This window comes from Gobius niger (assembly GCF_951799975.1).
Source record: "Gobius niger genome assembly, chromosome: 1".
In the NCBI taxonomy this organism is placed as follows: domain Eukaryota; kingdom Metazoa; phylum Chordata; class Actinopteri; order Gobiiformes; family Gobiidae; genus Gobius; species Gobius niger.
In genome coordinates, this window is record NC_136852.1 from 24,981,110 (window position 1) to 24,997,381 (window position 16,272).

General features: G+C 40.7%; 2 protein-coding genes and 1 long non-coding RNA gene across 11 annotated transcripts in view; 2 read left to right on the forward strand and 1 right to left on the reverse strand.

Annotated features, from left to right (window-relative positions):
• The first annotated feature begins 720 nt into the window (after positions 1 to 720).
• LOC306975425 (uncharacterized protein) lies at positions 721 to 3,132 on the forward strand. Its single transcript, XM_079572958.1, has 5 exons — positions 721 to 885; positions 1,491 to 1,832; positions 2,082 to 2,327; positions 2,705 to 2,733; positions 2,876 to 3,132. The coding sequence occupies exons 1-5, from the start codon at positions 831 to 833 to the stop codon at positions 2,975 to 2,977; spliced, it is 774 nt and encodes a 257-aa protein (XP_079429084.1). The 5' UTR covers positions 721 to 830; the 3' UTR covers positions 2,978 to 3,132.
• Positions 3,133 to 6,189: 3,057 nt separating this feature from the next.
• Positions 6,190 to 16,272, reverse strand: part of rap1gap2a (RAP1 GTPase activating protein 2a) — a 101,428-nt gene continuing 91,345 nt past the window's right edge. For 4 of the 8 annotated variants that reach the window (XM_079558246.1, XM_079558245.1, XM_079558250.1 and 1 more), the window contains 14 exons: positions 13,856 to 13,939; positions 13,672 to 13,772; positions 13,207 to 13,336; positions 12,930 to 13,085; positions 12,612 to 12,683; positions 11,836 to 11,922; positions 11,574 to 11,714; positions 10,435 to 10,584; positions 10,054 to 10,166; positions 9,863 to 9,961; positions 9,020 to 9,140; positions 8,556 to 8,658; positions 8,070 to 8,143; positions 6,190 to 7,036 (listed from right to left, as the gene is read on the reverse strand). In XM_079558246.1, coding sequence (XP_079414372.1) covers positions 7,028 to 7,036; positions 8,070 to 8,143; positions 8,556 to 8,658; positions 9,020 to 9,140; positions 9,863 to 9,961; positions 10,054 to 10,166; positions 10,435 to 10,584; positions 11,574 to 11,714; positions 11,836 to 11,922; positions 12,612 to 12,683; positions 12,930 to 13,085; positions 13,207 to 13,336; positions 13,672 to 13,772; positions 13,856 to 13,939 — 1,440 coding nt within the window. In that variant the 3' untranslated portion in view covers positions 6,190 to 7,027. Of the gene's footprint in view, positions 7,037 to 8,069; positions 8,144 to 8,555; positions 8,659 to 9,019; positions 9,141 to 9,862; positions 9,962 to 10,053; positions 10,167 to 10,434; positions 10,585 to 11,573; positions 11,715 to 11,835; positions 11,923 to 12,611; positions 12,684 to 12,929; positions 13,123 to 13,198; positions 13,337 to 13,671; positions 13,773 to 13,855; positions 13,940 to 16,272 lie in introns of all 8 variants that reach the window. The other 4 variants (XM_079558244.1, XM_079558243.1, XM_079558248.1 and 1 more) reach the window with 1 other exon arrangement.
• LOC306964526 lies at positions 8,669 to 13,023 on the forward strand. 2 transcript variants are annotated; one of them, XR_013792978.1, is made up of 4 exons: positions 8,669 to 8,949; positions 9,022 to 9,163; positions 9,824 to 9,988; positions 12,918 to 13,017. It is a non-coding gene; the product is annotated as an uncharacterized lncRNA (long non-coding RNA). The 2 variants fall into 2 exon arrangements; XR_013792977.1 differs by lacking the exon at positions 9,824 to 9,988 and having other exon boundaries at positions 12,918 to 13,023.

The window sequence follows — 16,272 nt, forward strand, 5'->3', positions numbered from 1 at the left end:
TTATTTTTGCAAAGAGTGTATATAAATTCACGAGTACATTGCTCAAATCATAAAGTGAAGTAAAACTAAAGCTTGAGGTAGTTCTATTTCATGCCATTTACTAGAAAACGCATAATGATGGCTGTAGATTTAAAATCAGTTTCGTGTGAAGGAATAAAGTCAACAACACTGGCCAAACATGTTACACATAACCTGTTTATGAACAACTTCTATTAAGTTTTGGTTTCACTTCCTATGTGAGGTGTCAATGAGTCAAAAATGCATGTGAAATACCCATCTTAAATCTTTATTATTGCTACATCATTGCTGTTCACTTTTTTACTTACTGCAGCAATTCAAGGACTAAAGCACTGTAGCAAAACAAAGGCCAGTTTAGGCTTATGATTTATTTGAGTTAATATATTTACATTGTTTACATTATTTACATTACATAGTCACAGAACAGAAACACTCAAAGGGAGTAGGCTGAAGCAAGAAAGCTTATAGGTGCCTATACCCCGAATTATAGGTGCCTACCCCGCCTATGTTTGTGCTACTCTGAAATGTTATATTAAAATGTGAATAAGGGTGAAAAAACAAACACATTTAATCTCCTACAATCCAGTTGAAATGATAGAGTTCTCATTCTGTCTCAAATTACCCTTTTGGGTGGAGCGTTACAGTTCCTGAACATTTAGGAAATGAGAGTGAGGGAGATTGGCCAAACTCCCTTCCTCCCTCACATCTGCAGCCTACACCTCGAGCAGCAGTTCACCAAAGAAACCTCTGTAAATGGAAAGCGTTATACTTTACCAGCATTTTGTATCCAGTGGTGGGAAAAAACTTGGAACATGTTTTGCTCTCTGTGCTGTGCCATCAGCTCTCTCTGCATTCTTTCGCTGTTGGGTAAGTGGTTTCAGTTGTGGGCTGACTTATATCTTGGCTTGGTTGCATTTGCACTACGAGAAGATTAATGGTTTTAGTCTCTACAAGTCGTCCCACTGTTATTGTTGTCTTGTGTCTTGGATTTTGTTCAAGTAATCTGGTTCCCCTTCACCGAAGCATTGGCACTCCTGACCTAGATGTGGTGTTGCACTGCTGTCACCCACTGTTCTTCATAGTGGTAATGAAGTATGGGTCGAATTCTTCATGTCCCAGTATACTCCCTGTATACTAGGACAATAAAGCCTATAGTTCAAATGAAGAAAACAATTGAATAGAAGAAATAGAAGAAAAGATAGATATTTATGTTCCAAAATTTAAAGGAAAGAAAGATAGAGGTAGAAATAGGGCTCGCTCATGTCCCATTTCTCAGCAGTTATTGTTAACTTCTGCCTCTCTGTAAATAATTATAAATATCACAAAATGCCATACCAGGGATTTAGCTAAATCGCAAATACAGCTTATACGTAAAAATGTAATTTGCACTTAATCACACCATAATGTGCCATATTAAATTTCCCATTACCCTGTATGTGATCCTATCATTGAATTTCACTTGTGTGTTACAGGTGCCGATGCTGAAGACTGCATTAAGACTGTTCTAAACAGAAGAGAGACCTATAACGTAGCGTCTGGAGAAAGCCTCTCTATGTCCTGCATTGTCCAACACTGTGGGGACCAGTATACCTGGAAATGGATTTGGAAAAACTCAACACATGACACCTTTGACTCGGTTTCAGGAACTAGTCGCCACAGTTTGGCCAGTGTGTCCCTGTCACCCAATAAAACACAGCTCATTCTGGATTTGGAGAGAGTGAGTGAATTGGATGAAGGCTTCTACGGGTGCAGAGTTGAGTGGAGTTCAGCAGAGGTCGACCAAGGGCACTTAATGTATATCAACGTCACAGCAGGTGCGTTTGGCAGAATCTAGCGAACAAAGATAAACTGTGTGTGTGTTCTGTGTTAATGTTCTTTGTTGTACTTTTTTGTTTATGTCTTTTAATGCTGTAGCACTTTAGGATTTTACTAATAGTCAAATGAGTACATTTAAATCATAGCACCTAACCCTACCCATTATCATGTACAATAAGTAATAATATATTGTGAGACAAATACATGTACGACGCTATAATATGCACTTTCATGTGTTTTTCCCATAGGTGTCTCTGTTGACAGGAAAGTGCTGCACTGGATATTCATTTGTTTTGGTGTTGCCCTCTGTGTCGTTGTCATCCTGGGCCTGGCCTTCTATCTAAGGTCAAAGGTCGGACCGCTGTCTCATCACAGGAAGTTCACCCCTGTGGCACCACCTCGCACCATCCCCCACCCAGCAGCTGAGTACCAGGTTCCGCTGCACCAGAGCACCCCCCGACCTCCTCCCAGACGAAATGCACCGCAGAAAAACAGTACGTCCTCTGAAAAGGGGAATTATAGGGAAATGAAAGACCTTTAGCTGATTATTAGCATGATTACCCAAGTTAATTCTTTGGCCAAATTGAGATTTTTGTTTCACTCAACTCTGCAAACACCACATCTTTAGGTATTGGCTTCACTAAGCCAGGTCCTCAACCAGTCAAAAGGCTTGTTCCAACAACTAAACTCTTATTGTCCAAATCATCTTCATGAGGGTTTTAATTTTTCTAAAACTTAAGCTATTATGTAAGGGAGGTTGATAAGCAGTTAAAGTGTAAGCAGTGTGGATCAACCTTTGTCCAGCATATTGAAAGAATAGTTAGAAGAAGCCATGTTGTACCATGTTGATGATATCATTTTTCCTCCACAGCTCCACACCAGCCCAAGCAGATGACAGAGGTCAGTGCACATCCTCTTCCTTACAGGATGCCCTTAACTTTGCCCTAAACTATCTATCTACTCCTCCGCCAGTTTGACCTAAGAGTCTGCCCTATTGTTTTATGATTGACCTTAGTCATTTCTCAGTGCCATTTTGTTACAGGTGGTGTACGCAGATATTTCTCAGGATGCTCTGCGGCAACAGCAGAGGGTCAAACCGTCCGAGCAGTCATCCACAGTCTACTCCTCACTCAGATTTGCATGACTCAAAGTAACTACCTGAATGTTTCATGGAATGGCTCTTTTAAATGTAAAGTTGTCTTTTATACAAATGCTTACCTTTAATGTGCAGATGTACAAAATGTTAATAATGACATGTTGTGTTATTGAATGTTAATATTGTATAGCTGCTATCCTTATGGAATTAATGGAATGGAATAAGCAACTGCAAGACTGGTAAAATGTTTGATGACAATTGCAATTTCTGTTTTTTATGTATATGTCAAAATTGATGTCACTTTCTTTTTCTACTCATCATCACATTTCTTGTCCGATTTTAAGCTTGGTTTGGTCCAGACTACTTAACTACATCGTATATTTTTCATAGTTTGTGTTGAAACCACCCATACATGAAGAGAATATGTAAACTCCTCACACAGTTAAACACTGAGCCACTGGGTGTGTTTTGTGTATTTGCAGATCACTCAAACATAGTTAAAAACATTCTCCATATTTTATTTATTTATAAGAGGTTCTTGAGGTCGTTTGTCCTGGCAGCAATAAGACTGTGGACCCTCGTAATGTGTACTGTTTTTATTACTATTGATAGAAGCTTTTTAAACTTTAAATTTATTTGGTACTTATGCTTGTATTGTATTGAGTGCTTGGAGTGCTGGATGGCACACACTGTATGCTGCTGGACACTCAAATTTCACCCAATCAGGGATAAATAAAGTATCGATCGATCTTTATTAATTGATCGATCAGTGAAAGGCAATGTTTATGTGCTTATTAGCTGTGTTGGGTTTATGTCAGTACTTCTAGCTAATTCTGTCATATTACTTTTCATTGCCATTTACAAAATAAATACCAATAGCTGCTTTAGTTCGAGGTTAAATCATCTCCATAAATAAATAAATATATAATTAAATGTATAATCTGTAGAAATATGATTGAATATTGAAACATCATGACACAAAATACAACATTTTAATTTAGAATAAACTCTCCATGGCACATTACATAACCAAATATACATATACATGTGGAGACAGCTCTAATAATTGTATCTTTCCTTCATCTTTAAACTCTATTAATAAGCGTACTCTGCATTTACAAGTGAAAAGACATCAATGCAAAAAAACAAACAAATGTTATAATAAATTAAGTATTTTTTTTTAACAGAAATAAGCTGCAGAACATTTTTGGGGGCAAAACCTGCTACAAAACTGAACTAAAACATTATAAAGAGCTTCATTCCCTGATCCCTTGGAGTTAAGTCTCAAGTATCCTTTATAACGGCAGAACCATATCTTCTTCTGATGATTTCATTCATCATATATTTTGTAAATGATTTTAACACAGACAAGATTTCAGACATTTTTACTGTACTATGAAACAGAGACATTCCCCACAGCTATGGGCCAGTTAGACACATTAGGATTCATTCATTGCAATAAAATCCCATATATTAAATCTCAAAACATAATGGGCACTCGTGACCTGAAAAAGTACTACCATATAGTAATGTGTAGAAATGAACAGTTGACTAAAATAAGCAGCATTTTATGTTCTTCAAATATACTTCACAGCTTGTGCAACCCAATTTAAAGACTATTGTATTGTTTTGTGCATGTTAACAATGAATTTTACGCTTAGGGTAATTCATAACTATATTTGAATAGGTACATTTCAGTCAGAAAAAAAAGGAAATTCAAGTTTTCGTTTCGTTTTCCCCCCATGGTGGTTCACCCTTTTTCCAACCCCCCAGCTATTCTCAAAATGCCTTCGCAGATGAACTAATGCCCCGTTGAAATGCCAAGGTCACATCCTCAGGTAAAAAGATCTACTAAATATATACCACAGATACATCAAGTTTGTTTCTTTAACAGGGAGGTGCAGTATTTAAAGAAGGCAAAAAAAAAATGTTTTGGAGCGAGTGCAAAGGCTATTTTCAGCTGATGTAGGAGTCGCTCTGTGGCAAATAACCCGACCCCCAAAGTATTTCTTCTTTCTCACGGTGAAATGAGGAGATAAAGTAGATTGTTTAAGGCGCGGCTTTGGCTATATTTTAAGTGCGAGTTGGCAGTGTCCCTTTCGGTATGGAGGAGTGGAGCAGGTTGGGTTGGTATGGCTCGCACCTAGAGGCGGTTCAAGTTAGGGCAAAAAAGGAGGGGGGGGGGGGTTGTCTGTCATCGCTCTTCACCTGATTAAAATCACCCTCATTTTTGGCACACTCTCAGGCAGGACATTTCACTGTGCTTTACCCAAATCTAAAAGCTTCTCGACTGGAGCTTACAGCCTGTAGGGCGGTATAACGCCTCATTTGAAAGCTGAAGCTGAAACAAAACTGAGCTAAGATTTTTCCTTTGCATTTGTGCCACGTTGTCGGCAACAATGCGTGCGTTTTTGTTGTCTTTTTAATGTGTATTTTTGTCATGTTTTTGTGACTTTTTTGTCGCTTTTTTGTAAGCTTTTGATTGTGTTAATAAACCAGTACTAAGCAACTCATGCCCCTAGAGGCCATAAGCGCCACTGCAGGTGTCTTCGCATGTTGCGTTTTTTTACTCATTAATTGTCCATGAGAGTAAATACTACTAATACTACTGTTTAAGCGGTGCTAGCCCGCAGTTAGCTTTGCCCGTCAGCCTGTTAGCTTCTACTTCGTGATTCCATTAGTGTGTATTGGTGCTCCGGGTCGGAGCAGGGAAAGCTGCAAGTGTGGTTTTCTGGCCAGAGACACCGGGGTAGATGAATCATCCCATTAACACTTGTATTGCCCCCAGAAGGACAATGAAAAGGATTTAATATGGTAAACAAGTTACTTAGTACTGCTTTAACACTTTTTTGTTGCTTTTTCATTACTCTTTTTGTCGCCTTTGTTGTCAAATTCTAACTTTCTGGCATCTTTTTTGTTGCATTTACATCCTTGTTTACATTTCATTTTCACCGCTATTTTTACTTCCTGCTTTTAGATTTGGGCAATGCCAAAGTGGAGAAAATGTAAGTGGTGGTTAAGAGGTTAACTTTCCGTAAATGTGTTTCTCCCTGAAAGTGAGTTTGTACCACAACTAACAACTTAAAACCTATACACTCCCTCTTCTATTGTTTATAAGCAAAAATAATGAAATAAAATCCGGGACAAGGCCTATAAGGAAAGGGTATTTTTATAGCACTAATCAGACACAGGTCAATCATTCATTCACTCCAGGCTACGAAGACGGAAGCGCGGCTGCCATGTCCAGGCAATGGATGGGTCTGTACCATATATACCCCCTCCAGCCACAAGGGGTCAGTGAATCAAAAATAAAATTATACAAGGGACTTAATGACTCAATAGAGCATTCAAACTTGAAAATGGAAACTCAGTCGTACCAACCCAACCTTACTGGAAACAAGGCTTTTAGAGTTCTTTCATGGTCTAAATGTTGGCAAATCAATTAATAACAGTCCCATAATGTAGCAGCTAAGTTACAAACACATGTACAACAAAAAGCCTTTCAAAGGAACAATATATTCAATACATAAAAATGAACGGACTCCAGTGCTGTGCTACTAAGACAATGCGTTTCTATGGATCTTTCTAGAGGCATTACTGTGACGCATCCCCCCCCCATGTTTTTGTCTAGAGGAACTGAGAGCAGACACACCACTCAAGGCAAAAAGGAAATGTCTAAGTGTCTGACAACTGATTCGACAAAGCAACAGGCTATTTCTTTTCTTTCTGGGCTTCTATTAAAAAGAAGCTGGCATGAAACAAAGCCAGCCTACACACAGTTGTACAGCTACGCCAAGACTTCCATATGATGCAAAGAACGACAGATATGCAGCAACTGGTCTTAAAATATTCAACGATTTTTGCAGCACGAAAGAAGCCAACATTTTCAAATGCATCTTCTTACTATACACTCACAGTATGGCCAGTTTGTCAATATAGGGAACTTAGACTTTCAGTATGTTTTTTGTACAATCCTTGGCTTTAAGGAAGTGGTCAACATTGGAGCCATAATGTACTGTTGAATGGTGATGCATCTCCCCATATGCCTCTGCGGTCGGTCCCTTTGTTGTGCAAGTCTGTTATGTCGGAGCCACAAAGCTACTCGGACTGAAAGAGACAGAGGGAGAGGCCAGTTAGAGGTGAAAGCTTTTTCAGCATAGTGTTGTTGCATAATACCTCATGCCTGAATGAAAATGAAAGTTAATTTGGGGAAAAAAAATAATATATATATATATCTTAAAGGTTTCCCCCATCTGAACTGAGCACATTTTCTCCAGTTTGGCTTTACACAAATATAAAAGCTTCTTGAAAAAAGTGTTAAAATAACAACAAAAATGAAAAGAACATAAGGATGAAAATGCAACAAAAAAGTGTCAAAAAGGTGACCAAAAAAAGCCACAAAAGTGTCAAAAAAAAGCAGCAAAAAAAGCAGCAAAAACTCAATAAGAAAAGTGGCAAAACTTTGACAAAAACACAATAAAAAAGCCACAAAAAATCAAGAAAAGCGTAATAAAAAAGAAACAGAAATGTGACCAAAAAGTGTCAAAACCGAGATGAAAAAGAAAGTGAAAAACGTGAAGGCAACACAACAACAAGGAAAAAGGACAGTTGGGTAGGTCTTAGAGGTGTTACACTGGCCTACAGCAAACTCCAGTCCAGAAGCTTTTAAATTTGGGTAAAGCCAAATTGGAGAAAATGCACTTAGTTAAATTGACTGGACAAGAAAAAACACAATGAGATTTCAGAATCTCTTTCAGAACAGGAGCACCTGGAGGAAACCCTCGCCCCACCTGACCTTTCTGATTGGGAACGTTTTGCTGAGAGGCATCGGGCACTAACCTCTGTGCCGTAATGCTGCCCAAGTGTATTCAAACTGAACCAAAATTGGTTCATAAATTGTATACAGTATCAAAGACTATCTAAACTAAAGGTATAAATGATTATTTTAGTCATTATTGTCTAAATGGACCAGCAGAGAGCATCTTATTAGAAGAAAAAATCAATAAATAAAATAAAATCAGGGCTCTAAGAATTTAGTTAAAAGAGATACGTAATATAAGATGTAAAATAATTTGTATCTAATTTTAGACACATTTGGTTACATTTGTTATGTTTCTACATTTGGTGGTGCAACACTTACAGCTGTCGACGAGTGGCTCATTTTATCAAAGCGGAACTTCAAGTTTGACCTCGGCGACGTCTTACTTTTTCCGTCTGAGCAGAGTTGAAAAGAGGAAATCTGGTTAGTTAACCACTGCTTTCGCTGATTTATCCAAAAATAAAAGAGAGCGATCACATTGTATGATCTGAAAACAGCCACAGAGACTAAGATCAAACGTCTAGAATGAAACGTCATGGACAAAACGTGCCACTTCCTTGGCTAGCAGGTACAGTAGCAATCGTCATTAAGTCTTATCATTATAAAACGTACACAAAGGAGCCATGAAACAGCAGGTGTGCTTCTTACGACTACATGATATCACCCTAAAACCGATGTCTTCAATAGTTGATAGCCTCTATTGGTTTATCACTATATAATCATCATCATGCGCCTCTATTCCAGAGTTCTTAGTGGTTTTGTCGAAACAAATCCCTTTCTCTATACAGTTTTTCTTTTTTTTCTTACCTGTGGGGCTGCGGCACATGATGACCGGAGTCCCCGACCCCTGGCTGTCCACGCTGGGGGCCGGGCTGAAGGCAGAGGAGGAGGAGACAGACGGATGGCCTGTCTGGAGTCCGGAGCAGAGGACAGAGTTAACGAGAGGAGAGGGCGAGCAGGAGAGAACAGCAGTACGTCAGGGAAATGGGGTGAGAGACAGTGGCGGTTATGAAAGGATGTGCTGCCATAAAGAGATTTACTGACTCTGCGGAGGTTAAACTCTTTAGACTCGTAATTTTTAAAGTAAATGTTTTTATAATGTCAGTGGTGTCTGATTTAATAAGGACAAGGTGATTCATGCTGAGCTGGAAGTTTTATTTGGGATTTGGAGGTCACTTTCTGCAGTGTTTATTTAGCACAGGTTAGCTATTCTTATCCACAGCATACGAGATGGTTTTGTAATGACGTTAAACAAAAGGGGTGTTACTCACAGACTCAAGGTCCTCCAGAGCCTCTGTCTCTCCGGTGGTGCTGCTGAAGCTGCTGGTGCTGGATGAAGAGCGGGAGATGTTGGGTCGGCCGCTGCTGCAGTCCTTCAGCTTCAACAACGGTCTGTGACAGAGAATTTATATGGAGTATGTTTCACAGAGTTGTGTCTTTAACTGTGTCTTGAACCCCCGCCTGAACCAAGCACACTTTTGTCCAGCTTGGCTTTACCCAAATCAGAAAATGTCCTGAAAAAAAAAAAGTGAACAAAAAAGAAATGAAAACAAGCGATGAAAACATGAGGAAAAAACACATGGAAAAAATGACAAAAATGTGACAAGAAAAGCGATGAAAGTGCAAAAAAAAAAAGGCACAAAAGAACAACAGAAAAACGACAAAAAAAGAGATCAATAAATGACAAAAAGAGTAACAGAAAAGTGACGTAAATGTGTGATTAAAGCGCAACAAAAAAGCAATGAAAAAAGTGAACAATGCAAGGAAAAAGATTAGTTTAGATGAGTTTTGTAGGTCTTAGCTTTACAGTCTGTAACCTTTTAGATTTGGGTAAAGCTGAACCGAAGAAAACGCACGTGGGGGAGGGGTTAAGAAGTTATACATGCTATGAATAGGCAGACAAACAATTTGTTACTATAAAATGACATGTATTCAGTTTGAAAGTGCGTAATTTGATCCCCTGCTTTGCTGTAGGATTCGGGACAGTTTTGGATGATCCAGTGGTTTCCAACTGTTTTTCTCTCGTGCACCTCTTGGCCTTTCATTTATCTGACAACCACATCATGAAAATGCAGCTTTTCTGCAATGAGTCGACGTGTTGCCTCGTCTCTCACCTGTCTTTGTTGGGACATATCTCTGGAGAGCTGGGATTGGACGGTGTGTCTGACCTCACTTCCTGCGATAACGGACAGATCTCCAGAGGCTTGTGTTCACTGTGGACAGAAGGCCGGGCATATACAGTAAGTCCATACATTTTAATCGTCCCTGCTCCTCCTGACATTTACAAAAAAAGAGGATCACATACCCGCGCGAGTTTCTGTCTGAGGGGATTTCTGTGCTGGAGTGCAAACGTGGGAAGAGACCCGAGCGCCGCTTCACTGGGCTTTTGAGGGGAGACTTGGCAGATAATCCGGGAGGCTAAAATGTACAAATATCTCATGAATACATAAAAGCATTAAGTAGTAACAGACTTTGGGATGACACAGGTGAGACGGCTGGATGAAAAGAAATTGCTCCAAAAGTAAAAGTGCATTTAAAGTTCTATAACACCACCAATCCAGGTCTAAAACTAAGGCTAACTGTGGTTTAAACTAGAAATCTCAGTAGACGTGGTACCTAAACCACAGTTTGAGAACCCCTGGTCTTTAATATAGCATCACTGACTCATGTGGGAAATACGACTCACAGTAAAAGTGCTCTTTGTGCATTCACTGGTGCTCTGGGGCAGGCCTCCTCCGCTCAGGCTGGCCGGGACGCCTCCTCCCACACCGGGGCTCCTGTGGCGATGGGACCCCACCATCGTCTCCATGGAGTGGCTTCTGACCCGCATCGCCCTCTGCCAGAGAACACAGAGCACACGGGAGCAGGTTAATCCAATGGGAGTGTTTTAATGAGGATGACCATTGACCAGCTTGGGTCAACAGGTTTGACGTTATTGCTTTATAATACCACCAGGGGGCACAGTGAGATAAGGGGAAAAAAGCAGGTGGGTAGACAATACTAGGGATGTGGTTTGGATGTTTTTCGATATTATTGATGTACAATTTCAAAAACATGTGAAATAACATGATAGATATGACATACAAAGCAATGTCTTTATGCGAGAACACCACTATTTAATTCAAGTGAACGAGAGAATAAAAGTAAAGACTGTGCATTAACAATATTTCCTTTGAAAAAAATATGCATTTATATGACAACTATAGTTTTTAAATAATAGGCTAATCGTCGAATCTTGAAGCATGTGCCTGCGTCTTGTCTCGAATGCATTAACACCAACAACAAAATATGAAAAAAATGCTTGTTTTATTTATAACGTCTTGACTGTGTTCACAAAAATGCAGAGACATAGTAAACAGCTGTTGCCAGGACAGCGATCAGAACAGCGCCCCCTGTGTATGATCGCAGAAAGTGCAAAGAGGCAGTCCGTAATCCCTGCGAAGAGTGAGAGCCGGCGTCACAAAACAATTCATCAACATGCAAAACAATGTACATGAGTATAACATGCACCTCAGCCCATCACAACATGGCAACAACAATAAGAGAACATGATGCCCATTAGTCATTAGTATTTTATTTATTTAAGTGTATTTTATCTCCTTTATTGCATGAACTAGAGCAAAACATATTATTTCAAGTTATTCAAAGCTTAAGTCCAGTTTTAAGTTTGATTTATCTACAGTTAAAGGTTGAAACTTGTGCCTGTGTCCTCATACACAACTCAACCTCTATTGTACAGTATCTAAATCGAATTGCACGGCACTGCATCCTGAAAAAATCATATCCTTGAGGTCTTTCTTCCACAAACATAATCTTCGCATTCACCTTAAAGGACTCTAGCAGCCCTCCGTGGCCCCCGTTCTCCAGCTTGTCCTCCTCTCCTCCCTGCCCCAGCCCCAGGATCGCCTGGCTCTGGCGATGCAACTCATCATGGAGGTTATCCAGCAGAGCGGCTCGCGTCCGCCCCTGCCACAAAGCACATGAAAAAAACAACAACATGTAAGACGTTACGGTAACAATTGTGCCACAAGCCAAATGAGCAGTCACTGGGGTCTGAGAGTGAGCGTGCGTGCGCTGTCTGTGTCACCTCCAATTTGGCGAATTTGTCTGATTTGTAGCAGGCGTTTTCGGCATTGATCAGCTTTGTCAGCAGGAAGTCTCGAAACTCTGGGCCCTGGAAGAGCAAAGGGAGGGGGGGTGAAGAGTGGCGGGAGAGGAGGAGAAAGAGAACGAGGGAGACTTAGTGGCGTTTGATAGAGTACAAACAGTGTGGGGTGACCTTCATCAGTGCTGTTGAGATTAGAGGCATAAGCGCTCTCTTAAGACGCATCGACCTCCTCTTTGTTTGTGTCAGAGCACTTTAGAGGAGACTCTGAGCTGAAGAACACACGACAAGTCTTTCAGCTGACTCTCAGTTTTTGCTAGGGACTTGTAGTACTGTATACATGTCATGGATCCAGTGTCGCCTCGCAAGTTTGTTTTACTGTATATTCATTCATCTCTAAAACATAGCTAAAATTCTCCATTTTATTTTTCTGCTTTGTTGTGAATTAAATATTTGGGAAGTTCTGTGTTCATCAAAAAGAGTTCATGTTTAACAAAGTAGTGGACATTGTTGAATATTTTTGTTCATCACCAAAGCAAAACCGAGCCAGTCTGCTTTTGTTCACCTTGGCACCAAACACAGTTCAACACCATCGTGCCTTTTCGTGCTTATGCAAATGTGACCCAGGGGAAAACCTACGACACACTGGAGTGACTTTATCACAGCTTTAGAAGAACTGGCAAGAGGAAGCTTAGGCTGCTATTTGGTATATGCCAATCTGAAAACAACAACAACAACAACAACAACAATAATCTTACCTTCTTGAAAACAGCTGGATTTGGAAGAGGAGGCCCAAACGGAGGCACGTCTTCTCTTGCTGTGACAGACACCTGCTCACATGAAATGAAATCATTATAATCATTAGGTTTCATCACAGCAACAACTTGGTAATAGGATTGAAATGGCATTTTAAGCCATTATAAAGACGTAAATTAACAGGATACATTGTTAGTATTTTCCTGCAAATCATTATCTCTAGTTACTCGCTCCTCTCGTCTTTTCACCACGCTATTACTGTGCTGTAAAGTGTGGCCTTATCGTTATGCCATGTGTTTAATTTACAGGTTGCTCCGTACTTTGTAAGTGGTCTCTTCGGTGCAGGGGTTTTCCACCTGCACCAGGACGTAGGCGTGCAGGAAGTTGGAGGCGATCAAGTCCGGGACGAAAGGCGTGGGCTCCTCTTGGAAGACGGCGGCCACGATGTCATTCCCTATGTGCCTCTTTCTCTGCAGCTGAGAAACAAAGAAGAAGAAGAAGAAGAAACAAAGACTAGGTTGTGAGTAAGCTTTTACAAGAACCTGCATTTTGAATACAAATACAAAGAATTTTCTAATCTTATGACCACCCATTTACCTGCTGCACGTCTCCCTCCGTGAAGGGGAGTTTGGTGGACACGTGGAACATGATCTCCCTCTGTCTGAAGACTGTATAGACCGACTCCAATCCAGTCTGACCATGTGACACATCCAGACCTCCACGAAACCTACGGCGACATCAACAACATCCAAACCGCTGTCAGCCTCTCAGCGTGCGGGAGCAGACTTCAAATACATGAGGTTTGGTGACAAGAGATATCGGCCAGTGACAACATCTCCCATGCTTGTTAGATTTGCATTCAGTATGTCTTGTGTTCTAATTCCAGTAAATACGCTACAGCTATCATTACAGCTGTGGTTAATAATGAATATCAGCTAAATGAATCAGTGCAAAGACTGATTGACAGGTGTAATGACTCACTAAACGTGTTAATGAATCAAAGCGATGATGGACAAGAGTTTAGAGAAAAGGTTTGACTTCGACATCAACGGGATTTCTTACCCTTTAAAATCGTGCAGCTCGATGGTGTCTCCGAGGACATCGAGAAACTCCTTGAAAGCCGGCGTTTCCTCATTGTTCCCAAACAGCTCTTCTTCTGAGGTCTAAAAATACAACAAAACAGGCTGAGTGAGATCCGATCGAGACTGTTCGGTGTGATCTGTTTAGGAAAAGAATAGTCGCACACCTGTCCAAACTTCTGGTAGACAACTCCAAATTTGAACGTGTTGTTGACTTCATGCTCGTCATAGGCCACTATCAATTGGGAGCCCTGCAAAATACAAAACAATATTACGAACAATGTATAGGCTAGTAAAAGTGTACAGTAAAGATGAGCTGAGTCATCTTTGCTTTTTGCCATTACGGGCACATTTTGTGTTACTTCGAGGCGTCTGGCTATGCAAAAGTACATCTATAGTTGCCAATATAGTAGAGGAGACCGGGGCTATTTGTCATAAGGGGAAATATGCCCCATTGCTTTTTATAGCCACACTAGAGGGCGCTGGTACTGATATGTAATATGTGTATTGGTATTCTTCTTCTCTTCTAATAATCATTTTCTCATTTGGACTGAAGACACGAGGAGAGGACACAAACTTTAATGTCTGGGTTATTTCTGTAGTGAGAGCATTCCTTTTGTTAGTGCCATAAACAAAAGACACTGATCTGAAATACAGAGATGTTATTTATTTATTTATTTACAGGGACATTTCACAGCAAATGTGTTGCACAGACCAGAGATAGCTACAAACTAAGTTTCATCTGTAGTCCCTGGGCAGAGGCAAAGTGACAGCAGGTTTATACAATGGCCAATGAGCATTCTAACTTCAAAGTCCATTCACAATATAAGATACATATACAGCACCGGCAGAAGGATCACCTCAATAAATAAATAAATGTCAGCCTTGATTTGAGCCGAGTTATTTGTCATATGGGCTATAAATAGTGTTTTTCCTTTCTTTTGTGTCTAGTATGTTCTTTATAGAGAGACCGTATGTTTGGGTTATTTAGTGAATTTGTACGTTTTACACCTCAGAGCATTTTGAACTAACATCTACAGTTAGTTCAAATGAGTGTCATCACAACAAGGCCTCGTGGAAGACCCAGGACACGGTGGTGGGACTCTGTCTCCGAGCTGGCCTGGTGTCGCCTCGGGGTCCCCCCAGAACAGCTGGAGGAGGTGTGTGTGGATCGGGAAGTTTGGGCATCTCTGCTGAGACTGCTGCCCTCGCGACCCGGCCCCGGATAAAGCGGAAGAAAATGGATGGATGGATGGAGTGTCATCATCAACACATCTGGTATTGCATTGTGACCGTTTTGAACTTAATTTTGTCCTTTTATCTCAAACCCCCCCAAAAATTACAAAGGTTCAACGAATTTCATGGTAAAAACAATAGTGACAATCAACCCCACGCATTGTGACAACCTGCCCCGCACATGGGGCACATTGTCACAGTCGATTTTGTTGTGTTTGACAGTTAATAACTTTTTATGTTGCTTCAAGTCAGGGGTTCAAGCTTTCATTTAATCCAGATCTGACTCATGTGGGATTTTCTGTAGAAAAGCAGTGAACTCTAGAAAAAAAAAGTGTGACAAATAGCCCCGGTCTCCTCTACAACCAGTCACTATGATTACTAATTTGCATCATCACCAATTAGCCAAAAGTGCTTTATTTTTGTATGAAAGTTCACATCACATCACATCTGAGCACAATAGTCAGCAAATATATAACTTAAACCCACAGTCTCTTCGCTATAGCGTATCTACACGTAATTATTGAGCCTATTTTAAATGTTCCCCTCTTTCCCATCATAACTTTAGGGCAGATTTTTGGGCCTATGTTACGTAAGGCAACATGCCGCACACTGTCACTGCCCCTGGTGACAGCAGTGATCTTGCCTCGTGTAGACCGAGACACAGATGGCGCCCCGTTCTCCTTCCTCGGGCTAAAAAGCTGAAAGCATGCTTCATCGGTCGCCACCACCGAGACAGGGATCCGACAATTCAGACAATTGTCAGCGTCATTTTGTGCCATTAACCGCGGCTGATAAATGCACTTAGCGGCTCTGACAGATGCAACAGAGACGGGAGAAGACGGCGTGAGCGTGAGTAAAAAGTTGAAGACAGCCCACTGGTTTCGAGAACAATTGGCCAATTGCTGCAGAGGCGATGGCAGCAAAAGTAAAGTCATAACATGTCAGATCCATTTTATTCTCCAAAGTAAGCAGCGCAGTGCTTCCCTCCGCTGAAATGTAGCCTATACTTGAAATCCCGTCAAAGGCAAACTGTCTAATTCTTTCCTTTGGCCTTTTGGGGTGACAATAGGAAATCATCTGCTTCCTGTAGATTTTCCGATAGATCTCCGTCCTTGTGCGAACATTTCTCTTTTCATTTTTTCTAAATTTTACCATCCTTGAAGGAAAATTTGTTCTGAATTTATCCGACCTTCAAACAGTGAGTCAGCGCATGCTTTTTGAAGCGATTGGCGGGCACAGTGCAGCGCCTGAGCCGCTGTTCTTTTGTACCCGTTCATGACTGGATTCTAACGTAATAATTGCAAATCTGTGTTTCTTTTTTGTAATTGGCTGGTTTTCATCAAAGGTC

Bases quoted from the DNA above. Each gene is read 5' to 3' on its own strand.
- LOC306975425 (XM_079572958.1), top strand. From the start codon at position 831: ATGTTTTGCTCTCTGTGCTGTGCCATCAGCTCTCTCTGCATTCTTTCG. The intron at 1,833-2,081 runs GTGCGTTTGGCA...TTTTTCCCATAG, and splicing joins GTATATCAACGTCACAGCAG to GTGTCTCTGTTGACAGGAAA. The intron at 2,328-2,704 runs GTACGTCCTCTG...TTTCCTCCACAG, and splicing joins AAATGCACCGCAGAAAAACA to CTCCACACCAGCCCAAGCAG.